This window comes from Aulostomus chinensis, chromosome 14 (assembly GCF_037954235.1).
Source record: "Aulostomus chinensis isolate RoL2024-O1b breed Wild chromosome 14, RoL_Achi_v1.0, whole genome shotgun sequence".
Lineage (NCBI taxonomy): Eukaryota > Metazoa > Chordata > Actinopteri > Syngnathiformes > Aulostomidae > Aulostomus > Aulostomus chinensis.
The window spans coordinates 4,898,005-4,921,608 of record NC_141333.1 but is presented as its reverse complement, the minus strand read 5'-3'; the positions used below and the strand labels follow the sequence as shown (position 1 = coordinate 4,921,608).

At 43.9% G+C, this 23,604-nt stretch overlaps 1 protein-coding gene across 3 annotated transcripts in view; it reads right to left on the bottom strand.

Moving 5' to 3' along the window:
• The window catches only part of bcar3 (BCAR3 adaptor protein, NSP family member), a 64,305-nt gene that overhangs the window by 6,835 nt on the left and 33,866 nt on the right, over positions 1-23,604 (bottom strand). For 2 of the 3 annotated variants that reach the window (XM_086223669.1, XM_086223670.1), the window contains 4 exons: positions 19,811-19,853; positions 1,863-1,991; positions 242-367; positions 39-155 (listed from right to left, as the gene is read on the bottom strand). In XM_086223669.1, coding sequence (XP_086079795.1) covers positions 39-155; positions 242-367; positions 1,863-1,991; positions 19,811-19,853 — 415 coding nt within the window. Of the gene's footprint in view, positions 1-38; positions 156-241; positions 368-1,862; positions 1,992-10,926; positions 11,310-19,810; positions 19,854-23,604 lie in introns of those variants that run through there. The other variant, XM_086223672.1, reaches the window with a different exon arrangement.

Sequence of the window (23,604 nt, the reverse complement as noted above, 5' to 3'; positions counted from 1 at the left end):
CAGATGTCGCTAGACTTGTAACCTTGAACGGAACCCACCTGGGAGACAGGTTTTCTGTTGCCGACGTAGTATCTTATAAGAGCGGGGACACTGTCAAAACCCTCCCTCTCCAGACGATACTCCACCCGGGAGTAGGCTTCATTTAGAATCACCACCTGAGAGGGAGAGATCATGTCTGACTTCATATTCTACTCTAGATGTTGTCCAGTTAACATGTAGCAGTCGTCTATGATCTTATTACCTTCTTGTAAATTTTAAAGTGCTGAGCGGCGTTCCTCCATTGGCAGGTCAGAACGTAACTTCCTGGGCTGGACAGCGAATCACGGATCAAGAAATCTCCATCACGCTGCACAAAGTTCTCAGCGACCTGGAAACATTCCGAGAGTTACAGGTCAGAACACATGCACGCACGCACGCACGCACACGCACGCACACACACAGAGTGTTTGTTTACAATACAAACATTTAATTAGATCTAATAATGGTACGCTGTCATCCTGCTATCTTCTTTATGAGCTCAGTCCCGGCTGGTCGGCACTGGTTATGTAAGACGTGATGTTTAAAAGTCTCAAACTTGAATTTGTCCAGACTGAAAACATGACAGCAGATTTACCGAGAAGTTTTCTACTCCAGCATTTACTCTAAAAGGCTCTTTAACTAATTGTTCAGCTCGTATGCAGCGGGAAACAGAGGACACTGGGCACACGGTGAAAGACTTCTTTAGCCCTCGGTTTAGTCTGACGGGCAAGGAGAAAAGCCCAGTGGGACTCTTTCCCTCCGACGTCTATTGTTTACCTCTTGTAACATTGGAGCCTTTGCAATTCCGGCGGATTGACAGTTACGAGAGGTATATAACAGATGCCAGAGGTCAGGAGTTACAAATAGCAGCCAGGCTTCTCTCCATGTACGTTAGACTAAATTAAGGGCTAAAAAAGTCCTATCATGTGCTTAGGAATATTTGTACAGATGAAAATATAATGAATAAGACCCAATACTTTTAAAACAAACCACCGGGATGAAATTATGTGTTTTTCACTCATTTTGTTCCCAGTTGTTGGTCAATCAGATGATTTCAGGCTCTGGTTGTCATGGCAACCTGCTTTTATAAATCTATGATCCTCTGTTTGCCAAATATACTTCTCTACGACGAGTAGTCACTGCAGTCGAGGCTCTCAAAGTTGAGGTTGTCCGTCACTCCAGTTTAATCAAGAACATTACCAGCAGATTCGTCAGTAATTAAAACAACCTTTGGTTACATTCCCACATGCTAACGCAGAACACGGCCTCACCAGGAAACACAACCGGCGCTGAGCTGCAGCTGCTATCCAATCAGACCGGACGATCGATATCGGAGCACATTTCACTAAATCAATACACAATTAAAGCATTCACAAACGAGAACGATGATGACAACACACACACACACACACACACACACACACACACACACACTCACACACTCACACACACAAAAACACTCACACAGAGTTGTAGACTTTAATTAAGTTAGTGTTTGTAAAGTATATAATGGTAGTTTAGTTTAAGGAAGCTGCTTATTAAAAAAAATCTCTCAGAGCAGGCTTTCAGTGGGAACACACACACACACACACACACGTATATAATGTACATACAGACACACACATACCGTAAAGAAAGGGGCCGTTTATACACTGACCTAATGTTAGAACTCCGGCTCCGCTGGCGAGGCCTCTATTTAAGCCGTAATCTTCCTGTGAGCACTGAGTGTGCAGTGTGTCAGTCTAATAATAGGTGATCTGGTTCAACAAGTTTTTTATCCTGGCTTTCAAAGGGAGGGACTCATGACTCAGATTAAGATGTGTGTGTGCGCGTGTGTGTGTTACCTGTCGGGGTATCGCTCCGTGGTACCATGCGTGGCTCCTCGGCTCCTCACAGTTCATCTTCAGTTCCTCCTCCAACTCTCTGCGTAGCTTCTCCGAGGGACAGTCCAGGATGAACTGGTCTTGGGAGAACTGCGGTAGAGAAAGAGAAACTGAACTCGGGCCTCTGATAGACATCGAAAGAAAAAAAAAAACTCAAAAAAACATCCTGACAGCAAATGTTCAATATTTCCTTTCAAGACCATGAAAAGAGGAAGAGGACTGGAGGTTAATTCACAGCCTCTTTTCTTCTTAAACAAACAATAATTGATTCACAGATCAAAACCACAAATGCAACAATAGCGCATATTCAGACTGACCAGAGAAGATCAAATGTAATCAGAGGAGGAGAAGAAGGGTAAATGGGATTAAATGATTTAATGACCATATGTTTGAGGTCGGAGGAATTTTTCAGTACAGTACATTAGATTAAGCAGGTTCCTCCCGACAGCATGTACTTGTACACGAAGGAGTAGACAAGCCATCGACATTACATGTGTGGAGTTGAATTGGTGGGCGATTAGTGACACGATAGTCCAACAGCTAATGACAAAAAAAAAAAAAATTATTGTTCTACTTTTGACACACGTTTACACTGAAGCGAAGGAAAAAAAAAAGGGTAAAGCACATTAAATGACAGCAAACCAGAACCGCATGACAAGGCTAAACCAGACTACAAGATATTTATCGGTTTACAAAATGCATTTATGCCATAAACATGAGCGAAATATATATGACTCTCCGTAGAGTCTGTTCCGTAGCAGATGTAGCTGTTAGCCACGATCTGTTTATGATCTACTATCAGTACCGGCTCATGTTGACATAATTCACTCATGAGATATTGAATTGGCCTTAAAGATTTATTAGCATGGTAATCGTGTGTAGCAAGATTGAGTACATACGAGATCTACCACAGCCTCTTATAGTGTGTGAGTGTGTGTGTGTGTGTGTGTGTATACATAGGTTGATGCACCATCTGCTCCATGATACTTCCCATTCACCTCATTCTCATTGGGAACTTTGGTTTTCGCCTCAGTATTCCAGTATTCCAATATTCCATAGTCCTTCCACGCTACAGGATACTCAGTGAAATTAAGATTATGTCTGTAATCCCTACAAATGACTCGATCATTTGGGTGGATATTTGGTACCAATTTTGACACAAAACCGCTGAACAAATCAAGACACCAAATTGCCCAGAATATCTGAGAAAAAGGAAGAAGGCAGATCGATTAGAAAGGTTTTCTAAGAACCGATACATTTATGGGGGCCATCTTTTAAAACCCAATGCCAAATCCAAACAAGCTCATTTGAGCCATAAAACTTAAAATCCCACACTTTGCCCACAAGGTCACCCAAAACATAAAATATTACTCAGCGAGGAGAGGCTGGCAGGTGAGATATGAGAGCAGAGGGATTTAGAATTATACTCATTCAGACACTCGACAGATGAGAAATGATAGTCAGTCAGACTGATAAACAGAGAGAAAGTTTGGAAGATTTAAAAGTGAAGGACAGGAAGTTTTGCTAAGAACCTGACAGTACGCCGAGTCAGCACCTGCGCCGCCCCACACACACACACACACACACACACACACACACACGCAAACTTACATGGAAACTGCTGGGTCTCTGCATAGTTCCCTCTTCCTCCCTTCCTGAGACACATACCTCATAGCAAACACAAAACTCACAAACCACAATTCAACAGCTCCTTTTTTGAAACACACACAATTCTCTGCTTGAACTCTCTCTCTCTCTCTCTCTCTCTCTCACACACACACACACACACACATAAGCACACACTGCCTCTGACTATATCCCTCCTACCTTTTGCTTTTCAACTGCTGTTTCCTCTTATTATGATGTCATCAAGATGTCCCCACCCATCTGCCCGGACTGGCCTTCATACACACCCTTATCTGACGTACTTAAACACACATGCAGGCACCTGTGTGCGCACACTCACTCACACACACACACACACACACACACACACACACACACACACACACACACACACACACACACACACACACACACAGGCGCTGACACTACTCTGACCTAAAAAATCCTTTATCATCAGCCTATTTGTGCACCTTCAGTTTCATGTAATCAGGAGTTGTTGTCGTACAAAAACTCTGGTTGGAAGGAGCCGACCATCCATCAAAGACAGAATGTCCTATTAAATCATCTCATGTTGCGTTGTTTTCATGAACAAACATAATCTTAGTGCACATCATGTGGACATGTGTGTCACACAGACTCAGTCGAGTAAAACACAGATGTCATTAAGAGTGTTTTGTTCGATGTTCTCTAAACTCAGCGTGACACTCGGCTGAAGGACAATGAAGACCTTCCTCTCCTTCTATCTGTCGCAGCAGTCTGAATGAAGTTTGGATGGACAGTTGTCCTCCTCAGCGCAGAAACATCCCCCACCATTGCTCCAAAACACCGACACCGTTCGCATTCGTACCCTTGTCTCTAAACAGTAATATTAATAAAAGAAAACACAAGACTTTGATTCTAAATTTTGCCGCTGAGGTGTTGAGGTGAGGCGAGCTTGTGTCCACGACTCAACGTAATTTAGACGGCAGTACAAGTAATGCTGTCAGCGACGGCGCCCACCATGTCATAAGCACATGAAGATGGAACAAAAGTGTCAAGCAGCTTAAAAAAGGGTTATTCAGGTCATGTCCGGTAAACTGTAGAGCACTCAGAGAATGCATAGATCTCTAAACAAGACTGTTTGGATATACATCATCAACTTAGTAGCGTCAAAATCTGTTCAATCTTCAATGAGTTCGCACCAACCACCAAAACCCCCCCCCCCAAAACCCCAAAAACCCAGGTTTTCTGGTTCACTGATCCAGAACGTGTTTAAGCTGATTGCTGCATGCTAAAATGTTCTTCTTCCAAAGAGCTTTCAGGATTCAGTGTCATCAACATCTCCAAAAGTTCGTCGCTTCCTTGTAATATCGTCTATTTCCGCATCGAATTCCACCACAAATCTGTACCAGAATTTTTGCGTGACCCCGTTGAACAAACGGCCGCTGGGGTGGTGACGTTACCTCGTAACATGAGGCCTGTCTCTCAAACACACACATCCTCACACGCTGCACGGCAAAGATCGAGCCATGGAGATGAAATGTCCATGAAACTGAAACTGAGCATCTTATCATTTCTCTGGCTCTCTAAAGTCACTGCAATAGGACCCCCCCCCCCCCCCCCATCTTCACATATCCATCAGTGACAGGAAATCAACGTATCCTGTTACAGCTTCTTTACAGAAAGAAGCACACAGCAGGACACACTGATTTTGTTCGACCGTAGCCTGATGTGGGTTTTGTGTGTGTGTGTGTGTGTGTGTGTGTGTGTGTGTGTGTGTGTGTGTGTGTGTGTGTGTTGCTACACCAGTGGAAAGATCAAGGGTCAGCGGGGGTCTTCCACGTCTTTCAGTGCAGCGCGACTGTTTTTGGTGTTTGTCTTCACAAATCAATCAGCGGGCTTATTTTCCTGAAACCAGTTGGAGGTGTGTTGCATGGGTCAAGGAACGATACAACGCATTTTGAGACGGTTATTTTTGAAACATTTTATCACAACCAACAGCAACCTTTCCCTGTTCAACAGGCTGAAAACGCAGGAGCTGCTGGTTCCTGGCTCCTGTTGCAGCTCCAGTAAAAATACAGAGGGGAAATTTATTTATTTTTGTCATCCATTATCATCATCGCATCTGTGACGGCCTTTATTACACCAATCACAGCATCTACAATTGCAGTCACACTGGCAACTGGGACTGATGTACAGAGGATGAAGATGATGGATGCCATGGAGATAAGGAAGGAGGGAGGACTGCAGCGATGGGAAATACAGGGAAAGAAGAGGAGAAAAGGAAGAAAGGAGGGAGAAATAAGAAGAGATGATGGTGGATGGCAGTGATTTTTATAGGCTGGCTTTTAATAAAACCCGCAATATGATGTCATCCTCAGAGCGGCTGCATTTTATAGTGTGTGTGTGTGTGTGTGTGTGTGTGTGTGTGTGTGTGTGTGTGTGTGTGTGTGTGTGTGTGTGTGTGTGTGTGTGTAAACCACAATACGCAGCTGACTGTGCAGATGCACTTTACATGGCATCAACATGACTTCATTGAAGGTGAAATTCATCCGATTATATTTGAGCTGAATTTTACATTCATTATAGTTTCATCCCCCAAAAACCCAAAACAAGAACAACCGTAGTTTCCTCTCAAAATCCTCCAACAAAAATAAGCCGGTCCGTCTTTTTTTCCCCTCCCTCATTTACAGTCATGTTGCATCAGTTGCTGCCATATGGATAAATACAGTAGTTGGCGAGCTCTCACCACTCACCCACAGCGCTCACTTTGATGTTAGCAGTGCTAGCCTGGCCGCAGGTGGTGCACAGCAATGTTTTGGGGGTGGGTGTGGGTGTGGGGGTACAGGACTTAACCGATATAATTCAACAGAAAATGAAACTGATTTAAAATCTGTTGTGTTTGGTATCTGTGGTCAATAAATGCAGAAGCACAGCCGCATTTAAGCTGTTGAGAGGTGGTGTTCACTGCGCAGTCACCGGCTGCAAAGCTCTGACCTGCGCCCGTTTATAAGGACTGCTCCCTGGCTGCCGCTCGTGCTGCTGTCACTCTCAGGTTGGCTTATTAAATATGTTTTACGATAGGATGCTGGCACCCGACTCCATGTTGGTCCAGTTTTACAAGGATGAGACGCCACAGCTGAGCTCAGATTTATGGAACATTCGAGCACCTACAGCACAGAGGCGACTGAACAATCTGCCGATGTGGACGGTGTGGTGGGGCTGCAGGCTTGAGGACAAGAGCACCTTGAGATTATTCTGTTTTATACATGATTTGATCTGTTTCTGGTGCAACAGATATGAATCATCCCTGTTACATCGATAATAATAAATAAGATTGCTCCTAAAAGATAGTTGCGCATCCTCATGTTTCAAAGATTTACAAACTGAAAACGCTGAAACAGCTGGAAGAAATCATGATTTCCTCGGTGTCGCCATGGGAGACCGTCCAGTGGTGTGGACCATCATCATCCTCATTATCATTAAACCAACAACTGCTCGGTCTGCTGTGTTTCTGGTATTTCCCCTTTTCTTCATCTGACTCTCTCTCTCTCATTTCTGTGTCTCTCCTCCTCCCTGACATCCATCCACTTGTCAAGACGATGAATCCAAAGTGTCATCTCAAAGCTGCAGACAGAGGAAACTTGGATGCTGGGTTACCGACTGGTTACACATCAAAACAAGTAGCTCCACCTCAAGTAAGGATATTAAAACAGTTGAAATCGTGTTTCCACATTAATGAAAGATACATAGAGACGCAGGGTCTTTGGCTTTTTGCATCTAGGCTCCATTATCACGTCCCACACCTTTCCTGTTTACACGCAGCTAAATGGATGCTTCTTCCTCTGTTTGAGACAAGCAGCATCAGATAGGGACGCTGGCAGCAGCTCCCAGATCTACAGTATGGTACGTGTGTGTGTGTGTGTGTGTGTGTGTGTGTGTGTGTGTGTGTGTGTGTGTGTGTGTGTGTGTGTGTGTGTGTGTGTGCTAAAACGAGCTCCAAGACTGCCGTCGTGTCCTGGTTTTGTTTTTTTCAGAATATTTTTAAAATTCTGACCATTTGAGAAGCAGATTAGGGATTCGTAGAATCGACATCGTTTTTCCTCCATCCAATATGATTCTCAGAATGACGACACTAATTAGGCATCGACTCCCACGGATCGCGAAGCTGCGGTTTAAGCTCACGCAGTCATCGCAACATTGAACCCCTGGCCTGTAGCACTGCGCAGGCGATGAAAGGGCTGACTGAAGGTAAAGCAGTGCTAGTAAACACACAGTAGAAACAGATATTGGTTTATTTTAGGTGATTAAAGAACCAGGTGTTTTGAGTATTTGAGACTGAAGGTCAGATAATACAAAAAAAGTTCTCCCAAATGGTTTCTCTCAGGTTGAGGGTTTAACTTTTAGTGCTTGTTGTGCTGTCTAATCTGTATAGCGAGAGGACAAACACGCTTACATGGGCAAAGAAACACTGAAAATGATACAATGTCTTGTGAAATTTGTGCAAAACATTCAGTTCCATTGGGAGAGTTTATAATATTTATGTATAAAAATGCTCTGCTGTTAAGCCCTTGAGAAAATAAGCGTGAAACATATGAAATAACCTCCTACCAGCTGAGGGTGAACGAGTGGGTTCATAATAGCTGAGAATAAGAAGTTTGTATCTGCACAGATAGAGAAAGTAGTTCGTCCTTCTTGGATTGATGGCTTCCTCCCAGAGAGACAGATGGCAGGGAGAATTAAGAAGGGGACTGGAATAAAACCCTGGGCTCTTTGGAGACAACACGTCGACATGTGGAAGATGCAGAGAAGGAGCGAGGGTACGGCGGGAAGCCAGAGAGAAGGAGGGATGGAGTGAATCAGCGTTGGAGAGGAAGGAATGATGCGAGTGACAGGAAAACAACAACGAGGCCTGTTATGTTTAGCACAGTGAATATACTGCATTTACTGACATAAGCTAGGTACGTCACGCTGACTTACCAAAGAGATGTGCAACTTTTTTCAACATGGCTGCTGAGTCACGAGAGTTCGTTTTCAAAAAGTCTATGCAAGAGGCAGAAACCAACTCTTAACTCCCGTCCGAGTCTTTGACAGTTTGATCCGTGTTTTTGCGGCACTGAACAGACTTTATTTGCATAAAGTTGAGGACCAGTTGTGTTGAAGCAAATTCAGACACAGCAAATGTGTCAGTCAACTCATTCGGCCGCATCCATCAGGCAACGCACGCCGAATTCTCTCCACCGAAATGAGACCCGTCAGCTAGACACACAAGAACTTGACATTTTACACCGAACCTCCTCCTTCAGTGTGAGTGGCAGGAGCTGTGCTGGTGGGGCTTCTCACTTTGGTAAAGGTGTCATCTCTCACTAATATGTCAGCATAAAAATGTGTAAAAAGAAGGCAGGCATATGGCTGGAATCATTACAGAAGTGCTGCTGTTACATAACTTTTCCTCCATCGAAGGCAGAGGAGGGCGGCGCAGCCTTTCAAAGTGAGGTTTTCAAGTTTTGTTTTCTTTGGCGCCATCCACGGCAATAAGTCAGTTGTCTCGGTTCTTAATAAGAACTACTTGGAGTACATCAAGTGATTATTCAGAACAAAGGAATTCTTCACACATTTGCATTGAGGAACAGGCGTGCGGGAGGGAAAAAAAACTGTTGATTATTAACAAGCTAATCCAACGTGCTACTGCTTGCATGATTAGAAAACGCTCATCCGAGGTGGTAGAAGTATTCACCTCGGTTAAAGTACCAAAACAGCAAGTATTAGCAAGAAAACATGGTTGAGTTGTCAAAGTCACACAGCTAGCTTGCTCTTTCTGACTGATGTTACTTGTCTGTACACTGGTATGAAGCATCAGGGTGTAGCAGCGTGTAACAGGTGCTGGAGGTGGAGCTGGTCAGAGCTGCAGGGAAACCGGATCAATCTGAGTGGCCCTGACATGATTAACGGATACCAGAAGACACAACGACATTCTGATGCACAAAGATGTTCTCAGCTTTGCGACTTTTTTCTAATGTTTGTTGTTGTTTTTTTTAATTTTTATTTTCTGCCATTATCTGACATGGAACAAAGCAAGGAATAAGTAACACTTATTAACAACACTTGGATCTGGGATGCGACCCCACACTGGTTTTTGACATCACAAGTTGGAAATCACTGGTTTAATCTTGAATGGGTTTGTATTTTAAAACCCAGTCATGCTTTTGTGTGTGTCTGTGGAGCTCTGGAGTGGCCCAAGACAAATAAAATCATTTTTAAGGTCTTATTTGGGGCCTCAAAATAGATTTTTTTTCCCTTCATCTCTATCCCCACATTCTTTTCTCCCTATGGCCAATCAATTACACCGTACCGTTACACAAAATGTTGAAAGTAAAACTGTGAAATAAATGTGGCAGAGTCAAAAGTACGACCCTCTCTGTCTGCAGTACAGTACTTAAGTAAATTTCATTCAAGTCCTTCGAGAAGAAGAAAGCATGATTGCAAATAAGAACAAATAAATAGTTAATCAGCACATGTTTGAGAGTCCAAAAAATAAATAACATAACACAAACTCAATCTATATCACTGACACAGAAGAAGAATCCAAATATGTTTTAGATTAAATGTATTTTGTGACTTTCCGACTTTGGTTCAAGCTGAGTTTCACCATTAACATGAACATTTTTTTTTTCTTTTCCCGGCAACAGATGCACCCGAAGTCTCAGAAGCAGAGAAGTGACCATCTAAAGAAGCAGAAACCACATCACCCCAGGCTGCTGCACAGCTGCTCCAGCCAGGCAATCAAGTTAATGGCGTTCGTACGTTTCGCTGACGTCATAAAGATGGCAAATTAACACAAGTTAGACATTTATCATCCTCACAAGTGCTATCACCTTCATCCTTGTACCTCTGCACGGTCTGTGTCTCACCCTCGCCATCGCACACTGCCTCGTGTGTGTGTGTGTGTGTGTGTGTGTGTGTGTGTGTGTGTGTGTGTGTGTGTGTGTGGCAGCAGCAGCGCCAGTTATAGATGAAGTCAGTCATATATCTCACTCTCACACACAGACACACACACACACACACACACGCACAAATATATAGAGTCAGACAGGCAGGCATTTATAAGGGTGTCTGGTCCGAATAATAAGAGCCCAGTGTTCAACTCACAGACAGAGTGAGGCAAAGAGGAAGACCATTCAGAGTGATTAGATTTTGCTCAGGCTGTAAGTGTCACCAGGCCCTTTTCTGAGTCTCATTGTGGTCTGTCCAGTTTCCCTTAAACAACAGCAGCCCAAACAGTTCAGCTTGTGTGAAAGCAGATCTCCAAAATGTGATTAAACACCACTTTTCCACCACCACTTCTTCTAAAACATGAAAAACAGTGATAACATCCGGTTTGGCATCTGCACGGGGAAAAAAACAACAACCCATCCCTCACCTTTGCAGTGATGACTGAGTTCTTGTGGTAGAAGCAACACAGAGCCGCTGTAAGCGTCTTCAGGTTGCATCGCTCCGACATTCTGCTGAACTTTTCTCAACTTTCAGGATAAATGGGAGTAATCAAGCTCTGCCTCCAGCCAGCTTCCTTCAGCTGTAAATACCAGCTCCAGTCACTTGACAACACGTCCAGGCTGTGAGTAACTTCTACCAAAGTCCATGTTTCTTACGAGAAAAAAAACCCAAAAAACAAAACTGCAGTTACAAAGTAACTAGTAAGTAACTATTCGGAGTGTTTTCATCTTTAATATAAATGAATCATAAACTTCCTGTCAACATCAACATCCCGCCATGACGGCCGCTGTCTCCCTGCCACCTCCCTCCTCCACAGTCCCCTGCAGAGTGAACCCTCCACCACTCTCTCCCCTCGAGTGATCCTTTCTCACACTCTTTTTCTTTAGCCAAACCCTCGGCTCCATATATGGGCATCAGAAAGAGTCACGTGATCTGGTTAGAGCCAATCATGTGGTAAAGAGTTGGGAGTGGCTCACAGGCAGAGTTTGTCTCTCTGTTGCTGGCCTTGAGGACAAGTAGATGGTAGATTTATGAATGGATACAAATATTACCATCACTCTCTTCTATTATGGTTCCGATCTTGATTCCAGATGATATGATTTTTATGTCATGTGTACAGTAACATCGCTATCAAATACTGGAACTGATTTTTGGGCATTTCTTTCTTCCACTAAAGTCATGATTCCAAAAGTGGGGTAGGCACAGTAACGCCTGAGGGTGCACTGACATCACGGTAGCATCATATCGTACTTCCCAACCACATCTGTCAAGACCTTCTCCCTCTCCTCCTTTGACTGGCTCTGATCCTGATCCATCTCACTCCCAGTGCCTACAGGCGCCAAGTACTGGCCAATCAGAGGCCGCGTAGGGCCAGTAGGCCTATGTCCATTTCCTCCTGAGCTGGAAAGATTTAGTCCTCTAACACCCAATATGTTGCCTCACTTGCTCAAATCTGGTTAAATAGTTTAAGCCGTCTCACTTCACACTCAAGGGAGCAGCAGAAACTTCGGTATAATAGTTGGAGACCAGGTCTAGACAGTCCAGACCATTTCCTCCTTGGTTTTCAGACCTGAGCTGGAGCGAGCTCTAATGTTGGCAATGCTAGCCTCGCCACTGGTGGTCCTGGGGCCAAATATGGAGGTCTGCTTGTCTTGGACTTTCTTAAGTGATCGACATATTCCATCCATCCATCCATCCATCCATCCATCCATTCTACTACTTAACCTGTTAAGGGTCGTGGGGGGGGGGGGGGGGGGGTACTGGAGTCTATTCCAACGGCTTTTGGGCGAGAGGCGGGGTTCACACAGGACGGGTCACCATCGCAGGGCCAACACATATAGACAGACAACCATTCACACTCCCAGCCACGCCTACGGTCAATTTAGAGTCTGGATTAACCTGGTCCCCTCTTGATGTCTTTGGACTGTGGGAGGGAGCCGGAGTACCAGAGAGAACCCACACAGGAACAGGGAGAACATGCAGACTCACACAGAAAGACCCCGTGCCCGAGCCGGGGCTGGAACCCAGAACTTTCTTGCAGACAGGCGACAGTGCTGACCACTGCACCACCGTGCCGCCCCGTGATTGACATATCGTGCTACTAAAAGGAGACAAAGTTCTTGTGTATGTCACAAGTTGCATCCAACAACAAAGTGATTCCCTCACAGCGCTCCTGTCCTATGACTTTCATTTTCCCAGTAGCTGTCACAACAATAATGTTTTTCAAGATGTGCTAATGCTAATGCTCCTGTTAAGGTTTGGTTAACCATCAAGACACTTGCTAAAGTTTAAGCTGTGACCATGCCATGTGGGGGGGGGGGGGGGGGGGGGGGTCGGATCATCCACGAGAAATTATTCAGAACAAGAACAGACATTAATCGCGTGAAGTGGAAATAAAGGTGTCCTTTAAAGTCCAAAACAGTTGCATAATATTGCCTTTTTAAGGGGTGCTATGGATGAAGTCAGAGTTGTAACATTTTCCAGACAGCACAGTTTTTAGAGATGTTGCAAATACTTATCATTAGTTTCCTGGCATTGTTAATATTTTGTTCTGAGCAAGTTATGAGACACAGTAACATTACAATAGCAGCGGGGGATACAGAATGACATCATGCTCTTTTCTTGGACTTTTCAGACAGTTTCCAAATCTGCTCCTGCAAACTACCCAGTTCCTCGACTATTTATTACAAATGACCTATAAACAGAAGATACATCACTTCCTGTGCTGCTTCCTAAGACTTTTTAAGGAAATTGTTACCAGACATCGGCAACAAGCATGTTAACGGAGTTGAGTTTGGGTGCTAAAAGGAATCCACAACACTGCTGCATGAGTGTCTAGACAAGAGGAAAGTGTGTGTGTGTGTGTGTGTGTGTGTGTGTGTGTGTGAGTGTCACCAAGTGTGTGAGCATGTTTGTGCTGCAGATTGATGCTGATAAATAGCTGCCCGTCTGTGCGACTTAATGACTGCGGAACAATCTCAGCTGTTAAGTGATTTCCCACCAACACACGGAAGCGTCCACACTGAAGTTGGCGCCAAATATACAACTGTACTTTAAGAGAACTATCACAAGGAACACACGAATACATCAACAAAGACACAAATGCACACTGAGGGTGACACCCCGGCAGCAACCAGCTAAAGGAATATTCTGCCGCAGGAAATGGAGACACTAATTACAGTGTGGACTCTCTGAGGATCCATGAAGGAAATACATGTCCCTGCAGCAACACACACACACACACACACACGCACGCACACACACACACACACACATTGCCAACCACAGCAGCCCCAAATCACCAGCTAGGCTAAACGTCCACCTTAAAATACACGCAACCGTCACTGCAGGAATGCTTAGAAAAAACAACGAGGGACAGGAATCGGAGTTCTGAGCCCATGTTGAGGTTCTATGTTTTCTATTTCTATCTGTTTGCTGTTTCGGAGAAATCGACTGAAGCAAGGAAGGGCAGTTCCAGCAGCTTCAGCGAGTTCGATGACAAAGAAAAACAGAGCAGATTGTAATTTTTGCAGTTTGAAAACGGTACACTGCTGTTATTTACGAATACATGTACCCGAACGTAGCATGTACACGGTCATGAAACTGTGATATTTCAAGTACTATAAAATCCACAGTAGAAAATTCACCTGTCACTTTTGTGCACACATGGATCATTCCTCACATCCATATAAGCTGAAACTCACTTTTTGTGTTTTTGCACCGATATTTCAATATTTTTCTATCAGCTGACAGAAACACCGGATTGCGGTTGTATGCCCCCATGGGGCAGGGCTGTGATCGTGACTTTGACCTTTGACCTTCTAACAGAAAACGTGATGCTTCCGGCTCATGGCTCTCGCAGACACAAAGGCAAGATAATGAGATGATCGAGAAGACATTCACTATGAATGCAATTCATAAAAGAATTCAATATGACCAAACGTTTTTGGCAGGACTCTATGATCCCATACTAAAAGTTGACCTTTGACCTTTTGTACTTAAAGACATTAATGTGAAATTTTGTCACAATCATTACAGCTTGAATTCAAAATTTACGGCCGAAATGTGATTTGAGGGTGTAGTTACAGTGACCTTTGACCTTTTAATCACCAAAACTTTCATCTTTTCATCCATGAGTCCAAGCGGATGATTTTTGTTGAAATTCCTTCCAATAATTCCTGAAATATTGTGTTAATAGAAATGGAAAAAAAACAAAAAAAACCTGGAAACATGCAGTCAGGCCTCCGGCCAACAGCTGCCGTCAGCACAGAGGCATAAAAGTGTGAGATATGACCTACTCAGGTAAATATTCTACAAGTGGAGGCTGTCAGATCATGTGAGCTGACGCTGGCTGGCGCTCTGCTTGGAAGGATTAGCTCTTAGCGTAAACTGCTGCAGTAAAAAGTAAATCAGTTTTATGACATCATGCCACAGTCATAACATCCTTCTGTTGGGCCGCGTCCACCGGTGTTCTAATGGCCGACAGTGAATGTCAGTGACGCTGGTGTTTGCCCTCCAGCTGAGTGTGTGTTTGTGTGTGTGTGTGTGTGTGTGTGTGTGTGTGTGTGTGTGTGTGTGCGTGCGTGTGTGTGTTCGTGATGGGTCATTGATCAGAAACGGACTGTGATCCGATGAGAGTCACGTTGATGAGAGCAACATGACGCCTGCTTTGCGTGAGCCCTCGTTAGATCAGTTAAACGTTGTCGGGACCCTGGATGAAATTCGATGGGGCCCAAAGAAGTGTTTTGTGTTTTCCACTTTAAAGTGAACGACGCACCGACCGTACAAAAGTCAGTCACACGCCGCAGCTGAAAAGAGTTTGGCTTCATGAACCAAAGATGCTCAATTAGGATGTTTCAGAATTTATATGAATGTAGAGATCAGATTTCCTCCATGCTGAAGCTGGCGCAAAGGCTTTTTGTTTTTGCTGTTTGATTTCAAACAGTGTAATTTTTTTTTTTGTTGCTCTGTTTCTCAAACAAATATTATGCTTTTACATTAAACTGAAATATAAAAAATCTTCAAAGCAGACCCCTAAAATAACCCCCACTATCCCCAAGTCTGTTAAATCATGACAAATATTTCATGAAACACTCAAACAGACCAATTAAAACCTGTCAGAATTGACTTAAAAAAAAAAAATCTAAGTACAGTTTTTTTTTTTTTTTAAATAACTTTATTAATTACACACATCAGCTATCGTATTTCTTATGACAACCATGTGCCCAATTGGGATTTATTTATTTTTTAAATCAAGACAAAGCCCTGGAACCTGAAGCAGCTGCAGGCGACAGACTGTGACATCATTTCCTAAATAACACGACTGACAGAACCGTGTCTGTGATAACCATCTTTGTCCACATGCACTTTTAAATTAAGTCAGTTTGACAGTTAATGCCAATAATCGCCATTGAGAGGCAAAAGACACCCGTCATCATGAGCAGCAGCACCAGCGTGGGTTCCCTCCACCAATCAGCCTCAGGCGCTGTAGTTACAATGGGAACTCCGGATCTATATTTTCTGACCCAGATCTCAGTATTGATCGTCACCCAGACTGACCCTGTTCTCTGACACATTACGGTAAATTGAGGTAATGGTGTCAGTGACACTTGCTCCTGACTAAATGTATGTAAAGTTTCTCTTAGAAATGTTCCTGCTTTAGAGATGGGAAGTCCACAGTTGAGTCACGGCTGACTGACTGCCTGACTGAAGGCTGAACATTATTATTCCTCAAGCGTACAGTCGCTAGCTGCTCAGTTGTTGGCCTGCTGCCTGCCCAGCTTATAGGCTGACAAACTGATTGACTGATTGGCTGTCAGGGCGACTGACCTGCAGACCAACACCCCCGCAGGCTGCCTGCCGGAGCTGAAAAGCTGCCCAGTTGTTTGCCTGCTTGTTAGCCAAACTCCTGCTGGCTGGCTGACAGGCTGGTATGATGATCCTGATGAGTCTCACACCGCTCACACGGCCCCCGGATACTCATGTTGTAGTGCTGTAGTTTGACCACTAGAGTGTAGTAGAGATCATCTTCACTACATGTGCGAGAGGAAGAAGCCACCAATATTCTACCACTGGTCACAGTGAGTAAATGTATCAGGTAAACTCTTGATTAACTGATATTTTGTGTATTCAACTCAAATAACCATTGTTCTTTTATGCAGTAACCACCTGTATAATGTACTACTGCCTGACTACAAACCCAAACCACACACACATACACACACACACACACACACACACATACACACACACACACTTTGACACACAGCCCAGGACTGTTTCTTAAACTCTCTCATGGTTGCAACTTCAACTCACAAAGAGAGAAAGAGAAGCCTGAGTGAAAGAACAGAGAATCTCCAGGGGGAAAAAGCCTCTTTCTTTAGTTGTGCCTTTCTTCGTCTCCCTTTGTCTCCTCCCTTTCTCACCCTCTTTTCTGTTCTGTCTCCCATTTTTCACATTTTACCCTCTCCTTACTTTGCTTGTTTTACCCTTTCTCCCTCTTTTCTATCGTTTCCTCTGCTTTCATATATTTTTCCTCTATTTTAACAATTCTTTCTGTCTTTTTTCATAAATTACACTTTTAATTCTATTAATTGGAAATTCCAGATGCTTAATTATCCTTCATAGACAAAGGGAAGTTATGAGTAGTGCACAGGTAGGGAATGAACACACACACACACACACACACACACACACACACACATACACGGGCATCCAGAGGACCACGCCACAACTGTTCAACCTTAACACCAATTACATTTATTTATGTGTTCTTTCTATCTTACATTAAACTGTAAGTTACTTCGAACACACAGCGCTGCAGTCGTGCCTCGGCTCTCTGACTCCTCTTCCCTCCCCCCCACATGTTCTGGGAGTAAACCTTTTTTTCTGCCAGTCTTCTTCATTTCACCACTAACTCTTTTCTGCAATTTCTGTATTTTTAGAAAAGAGCTTGACCCTCCATAAATCAGTTCAAAGAGCCACTTCAACATTTCTGATGTAATCTCATGATGTTTCACTTCCTTCTAGTGAGGATATGAAACCAAATTTAACATCAGAGCAAAGCGGGGGCCATGGGGCAGACTAGAGAGGGAAGTGTGGAGAGAAGTGTCTTTACCAGACACTTCCTTCCCTGCATCCATCCATCCCAGGCACTCCGCTGCACTGCCAGTCTCTCCGCTTCGACACCATTAACCAACGTTTGAACTCCTCACCGGAATTAACACACAACACCACCTCACTGTCATCGACCATCTGGGTATTTGTGTGTGTGTGTGCTCATTAGCTGTCCTGTCCACGATGGAAACACAAACACACCTGGCGCACCCGAGCTGACAGCATCACTTTCACACATGTTGCATAATACAGTAGCTCCATACGCTGCACACACTCACAGACACACACAGACTGTTGACTCTTGCTCACAATCCTAATTTGGCCAGAGGAATACACACCATTTGGAGGTTTGAGTGTGTGTGTGTGGGGGGGGGGGGGTGGTTAGCCCCCACATGTGGGACCTGCTCTCGTGGGAAGGACTGAGTTTGCTCTTCACACTGAGGCGTCAGCATCCAAACATATGAGCTAATAGATGGAAGGACAGAGTATCAGACGGAGGGAGGGCGGGATGAAGCCGCAGGACTGAGAGAAAGAACTGAAATCCTGCCATTAATAGGTTTTTATTGAAACCAACCTTTCATTAATAGAACATTTAATTGATGGAAGGTTCTGAGGCTTGAGTGGGTGATGTGACATACAAATGTAACCAATAACTGACTGTTAATTACCGATGAACTGATCATATTCAGACAGAGAGTGAGACTTAACCTCGTCCCCTGCTTTCAAATATTTGTCTTCATTCACAAAATGTAAAAAGACAGACAGTAAATACAGGAAGAAAGTCCTGTGTTCTGATTAATGCTTTTGTTTTGTTTTTTGCATATATCTTCTACTTTTTATCCTCTATGGAACAAGAATTCCGTGGTCATCGGGAACAGACACACATCTGCAACCCCCCCAGGTCGAGTGAACGGTCCAAAACGCAGTGTGATCGCTGGTTAAATACCTGCTTAAATATAAATGTACTTGGCTTCTAAAGTTCTTTTATTAGAACAAATTATATGAACACACTATGTTCTAGATGATGAGATGTTGATGCACACACGTCACGTGTATGACATGGTTTTATATTTCTATATCTGCACAGAAGAGAGAGTAAAGTCCGACTCATCAGGATAATCGATGGATTTGTATCTGTTGTAATGACGTCATGGAGCTGTGGGGCAGAGGAGAAAAGTATAAACTAAAAGTATAACTAACTCATTGATTCATCTGCCAACCATTTTCATTATTAATCTTTTGGTTTTTTTTTTAAATGTCAGAAAAATGAGAAAAATTTGAAATACGTCTCAAGTGACAATAATGAGCAAATCCTTATTTTTAAGGGCCTTGGAACCGGCAAATGTTGGGCATTTTTCTGCTTTAAAAAGACTGAAACGAATTTTAGAATTAAAATATTTCTTTGGATCATCTAATCGATTAGTTGTTGCAGCTCTGAAACATCTCTTACATCAGTCACTGCTGAATGTCTCGATAAACACGGTGACATATGGGCTAAGGTGACACCGTTTACATGAAAGAATTATAAAAAAAAAAAAAATGTCCGACGGCACGTTTGTTTTAAGGTGATAATCTAATCTAATCCGAGTGAAACAGCAGCGGAAGCAGATCCCTGTCAGCCCGATGAGAACAGAACGATGGTCCCTCACTCACCATCACCTCTGACTGAGGGAAGCTGGGACCCAGGTGGTGTGTGGCTGTGCAGCGAGACGGCCAGAGTGTAGTGATGATTTACAGGTGTATTACATGCGTGTGCTGCGGGGGACAGTGGGATTAACTCCCCCCCTGTGAGGGATGTATGCACTGCAACCTGCAGCCAGCCCCCCCCCCCCCCCCCCACGCCCTAAACATAATGTCAAGCTGTCATCACTTTATTGATGGGTTCAATCTCGTCTTTACTGAGGGTTTTCATCTTTATTTAACCTGGTGAGGAATGTTTGAGGTTTAGCATCGGAGCAGCAGTAGAATTACTTGGACCACAGCACATATGGAGCAGACCACAGCTCCACTGACAGTCTGCACAGCTAAACTGAAACGTATGGCTCAATCGCACATTAAAGTTTGCTTGAGAGCATGTTTGTCTTTTATCTCTGTATGGGCAAGTTGGCTCCCTACAAACGTGCCAGAGTGCATCTACGTCACCAGCACGGTAGAAAATAAAGAGAGTGAGGCTGAGTGGAGCGGGTTGGACCTACCTTAACGTACTCCACGGTGGCGTCCAGACCAGCAGCTGGTTCCCTGGGGAACACAGACAGAGACAAGGCCCGGTTTAGTGAACACATTGTCCTACCGGCGCCCCACGAGCAGCAACTTCTTGATTTTCACTGCGACAAAAAGTCTCTAAACTCTTCTTCTTCTCCTCACTAGATCCCACCGAGACCACCGCTGAGGAGTGCTGATGCTGCTTCTCAAACAGCTCTTCAAGATCATACAGGAGGAACGGCACTTTCTTCACGGGTCCAAATCAACCAACGCGTCTAAGGTGTCCATTTTGGATAATAACGCCGCTCACTTGAGAACAGAGAAAAGTGAAGTGACCCTCACACCGACGAGTGTTTGTGTGCCATTCGCTTTCTCTCATGGTTTCTTTCTCTCAGTCGGTGGTAGCATGTTCCCTCCCTCCCTCTCGCTCTCTCTCTCTATCCTCCCTCCTTCCTTCCCTCTCCTCCCCCATCATAACACACATCGTGGCCACACGCCTCCCCTTCTGAGTCCACTGACAAATTCACAGAGATGTTACATTCACACACAAACTTCTCTCTTCTCTTTTGGCATTTTCCTCATGCGATTTCAACCCCAAACTGTTAACGACTACAATACGTCGGTGGCGTGAATTTTTTTACCCGTCAACTGCTCAGATTTATTAATATCACGTACAAAACTGGCAAATGTGCACCAGTAAGATGTGAGATGATATGAGAACTCAGTCATATACAGAGGGTTAATGCTAATAATGTTCGTACATTCACATACGTAGACGATACACAGCAGCTGTAAAAAAAACACAAAAAAACCCCAAACATAACATGAATTTAAACAAGCTACAATCACGAACATGCATTTCACATAATGCGTTCCTACACGGAAGCGCTCACCTGAGGAATAACAAGTCTTTTCATAAAAATAAATACATTCTGCTGCGTTCTCATGGATGAAAATGCTGCTCCATCTCAAAGGGGTGATATAAATATCTACGTGGCGTGATTTGGATAATAAGAACTTTACTTTTGACACTTTAATTAAGCCCTTTTTACTGGAGAGATCAATACTTTATTGATCCCACAAAAGAAAGCATTGCTGTCAATGCGATGAATACATAAAGAAATGATCATAAAATAATCAAATATGTAAAAAAAAACAAAAAAAAACAAATATCAATTGAGTATTAACTTAATTTTCTATGTACATCTCATCAATCTTTAGGTTCCTTTTCCTGTTTGTCCCTCACACAAATTTTTACAAAACTTGTCATGGAATCAAAACAAGAAAACTGAAACTGCTGCTTGTGTCCATCTTTGCTGTTGTGCATGTATCAGAGGAGTCGGTTCTCTGAGATAAAAAAGTGAGCGTCTGTCTCCCTCTTACTGAACCAGGCCAGCTATTTCATTTCCTCTTTCATTCAGTCCAGAGCAGATGTTTACTGTCAGAGTCAAACTCCTGGTTACATACCAGTTTGTGCTATTTGAAGGCAAAACAGCCTCAAACCTTTCTGAAATATTCACTTTATCTCAACGCAGAGAACGTATGAAGTCCTAACCTTGTTTAACAGTCAGAGCAGGCAGAAACATTTATATATTTGTCTTTTCATGTTTCGTTTTGATATGATCAGCAGTGTGAAAGTTCCCCTCCACGCTGTTATTCCAGCTGCTCTCCATCTTTGCTTTGAATATCGGTGCTTGAGTGTATTAACGTGGCACACAGGAGGCTTACAAGCAGGAGGTCGGTGAAAGAGGTAATTAGCTCAAATCCCTGGCTGCGTTAGCAAGGTTGCTAGTTAAAAACCCAAAGCATTCACCGCTGTTCCCACGGGAATATTAGCACGGAGCAATACTTACCAAACCAAACATGTTTAGCTCTAAAGCCCTCTCAGTTTTAATAATGAGTGGGATTTAGTTATGTAACGGAACAGAGGCCTCCATTCACAACAATGTGCAGGCTTTATTCCTGCAAGGTGGATGGCTCAGGCCTCGCCGGCACTCCTCCGCACAAGAAGGAGCCACATCACTAATTGTTGGCTGCTTTCTTCTTCTTCTTTTTTTAAATTAAAAAAAAAGAGAAATTGTATTAATTCTTAGCTATGTCAGCATCTGCTACAGTTGGTTTAATTTCTGTCAATTTCCTGTTGTGGTTTCTGTGGAATGGAATAGAAGAGTTGGTTGTTTTAGCGCTTTCTCTAGTTTCCAGTGGTTGACCTGAGGACCAGTGATGGAACCATACTGGAATCTCGAACTTTGATTCAATAACTTAGACAAAAAAAAAAATCAATAAATAATAACTGACATCTGATACCATTTTTGAGCTGAGAATTGATGAAATCAAATTCAGTACAACTTTCCCTTCCTTGGTTGGTAGCAGAGAACAAAGCAATGACGGCAGCAGTCAACAAAATAAGAGAGGCGAAGAAATTTTAGGTTGCTTCTTTTTTTAACTGAAGACTTTGAGAGAGTCTGCAAACTCCATCACTATAGCCGACTCAAAAATGCATTATTTTACTTTCCTTTTTTGTGAATCCATCCATCCATCCATCCATTTTCTACCTCTTATCCTGTTAAGGGTTGCAGGGGGTGGAGCCTATCCCAGGCGCCTCTGGGCGAGAGGCGGGGTTCACCCTGGACAGGTCACCAGTCCATGGCAGGGCCAACACATAGAGACAGACAACCATTCACACTCACAGCCGCGCCTACGGACAATTTAGAGTATCAATCAGCCTCGTCCCCTCTTGATGTCTTTGGACTGTGGGAGGAAGCTGGAGTACCAGAGAGAACCCACACAGACACAGGGAGAACATGGAGACTCCACACAGAAAGACCCCCTGCCTGAGCAAACCCAGAACCTTCTTGCTGTGAGGCAACAGTGCTAACCACTGCACCACCGTGCCGCCCTATTTAATGAATATTTCAACAAAAGTTTTTATGAGTAAGAAGGAAAAAAATCAGCGCAACAAAGCAGGAGAACACAGAGAAAGAACACAAAGTTTCTTAGATCACACATGTAAACTATAAGTTTGCATGAAAGCTACACACCGGTACTGACCACACATTGTCCTGGTCCCAGTTTCTGCCCCGGCCCAGCTGCAGTGGTTGTCTGGATCAGTGATTGGCCCCAGACCTTCACCACAACAACCACCTGCCCCTTGCAACACTGCCCCACGGCTCTCCCGTCTGCTCGCCACATACCAGACAACACCCATATAAAAAACTTCTGCTGCTGAATCTGCTATCACTGAGGGAAATTCCCCCCTTTTTTTTTCCTCAGGGAGGTCAAAGGTCACACTGCGTCTCAATGCTGTGGCCTTAAATTCAGATCATCAGGTGAAGGATAATCTCTGGGAGCTGCCTGTCCACCCTGATTGATATTCTGCTTTAATCTTTAATCTTCCATGACACAAGTTCGCTTCTCAACAACAACTAAAGGAACTGAAACAATGTGCGGCAGGAGCACGAAGGCCGAGCCTGAGCGTTCCAGACTACACGAGCTGACCACAGCTAACTTTGACTTTTTCTGCCCGTATTGCTGAAACAGCATCAGACACGGATTTTTTTTTTCAGTGCCTACAACCACAAGCCTGACCTGTGACACAGAGACAGACAGAAAAAGAGAAAGCTTCTGAGAGGAGAGAAAAAAACCCATGCAGGGAAGGAAAGAGCAGGCTGCACCCGCCGCAGTCTTTTTCTGGCTACTGTTGTTCTTTGTGCTGCACCACACAACACTCAGCTCGACCACATCGGGCTTCAGCACGGGAGGACGCTGGAGGTGCAGTGTCAGCAGG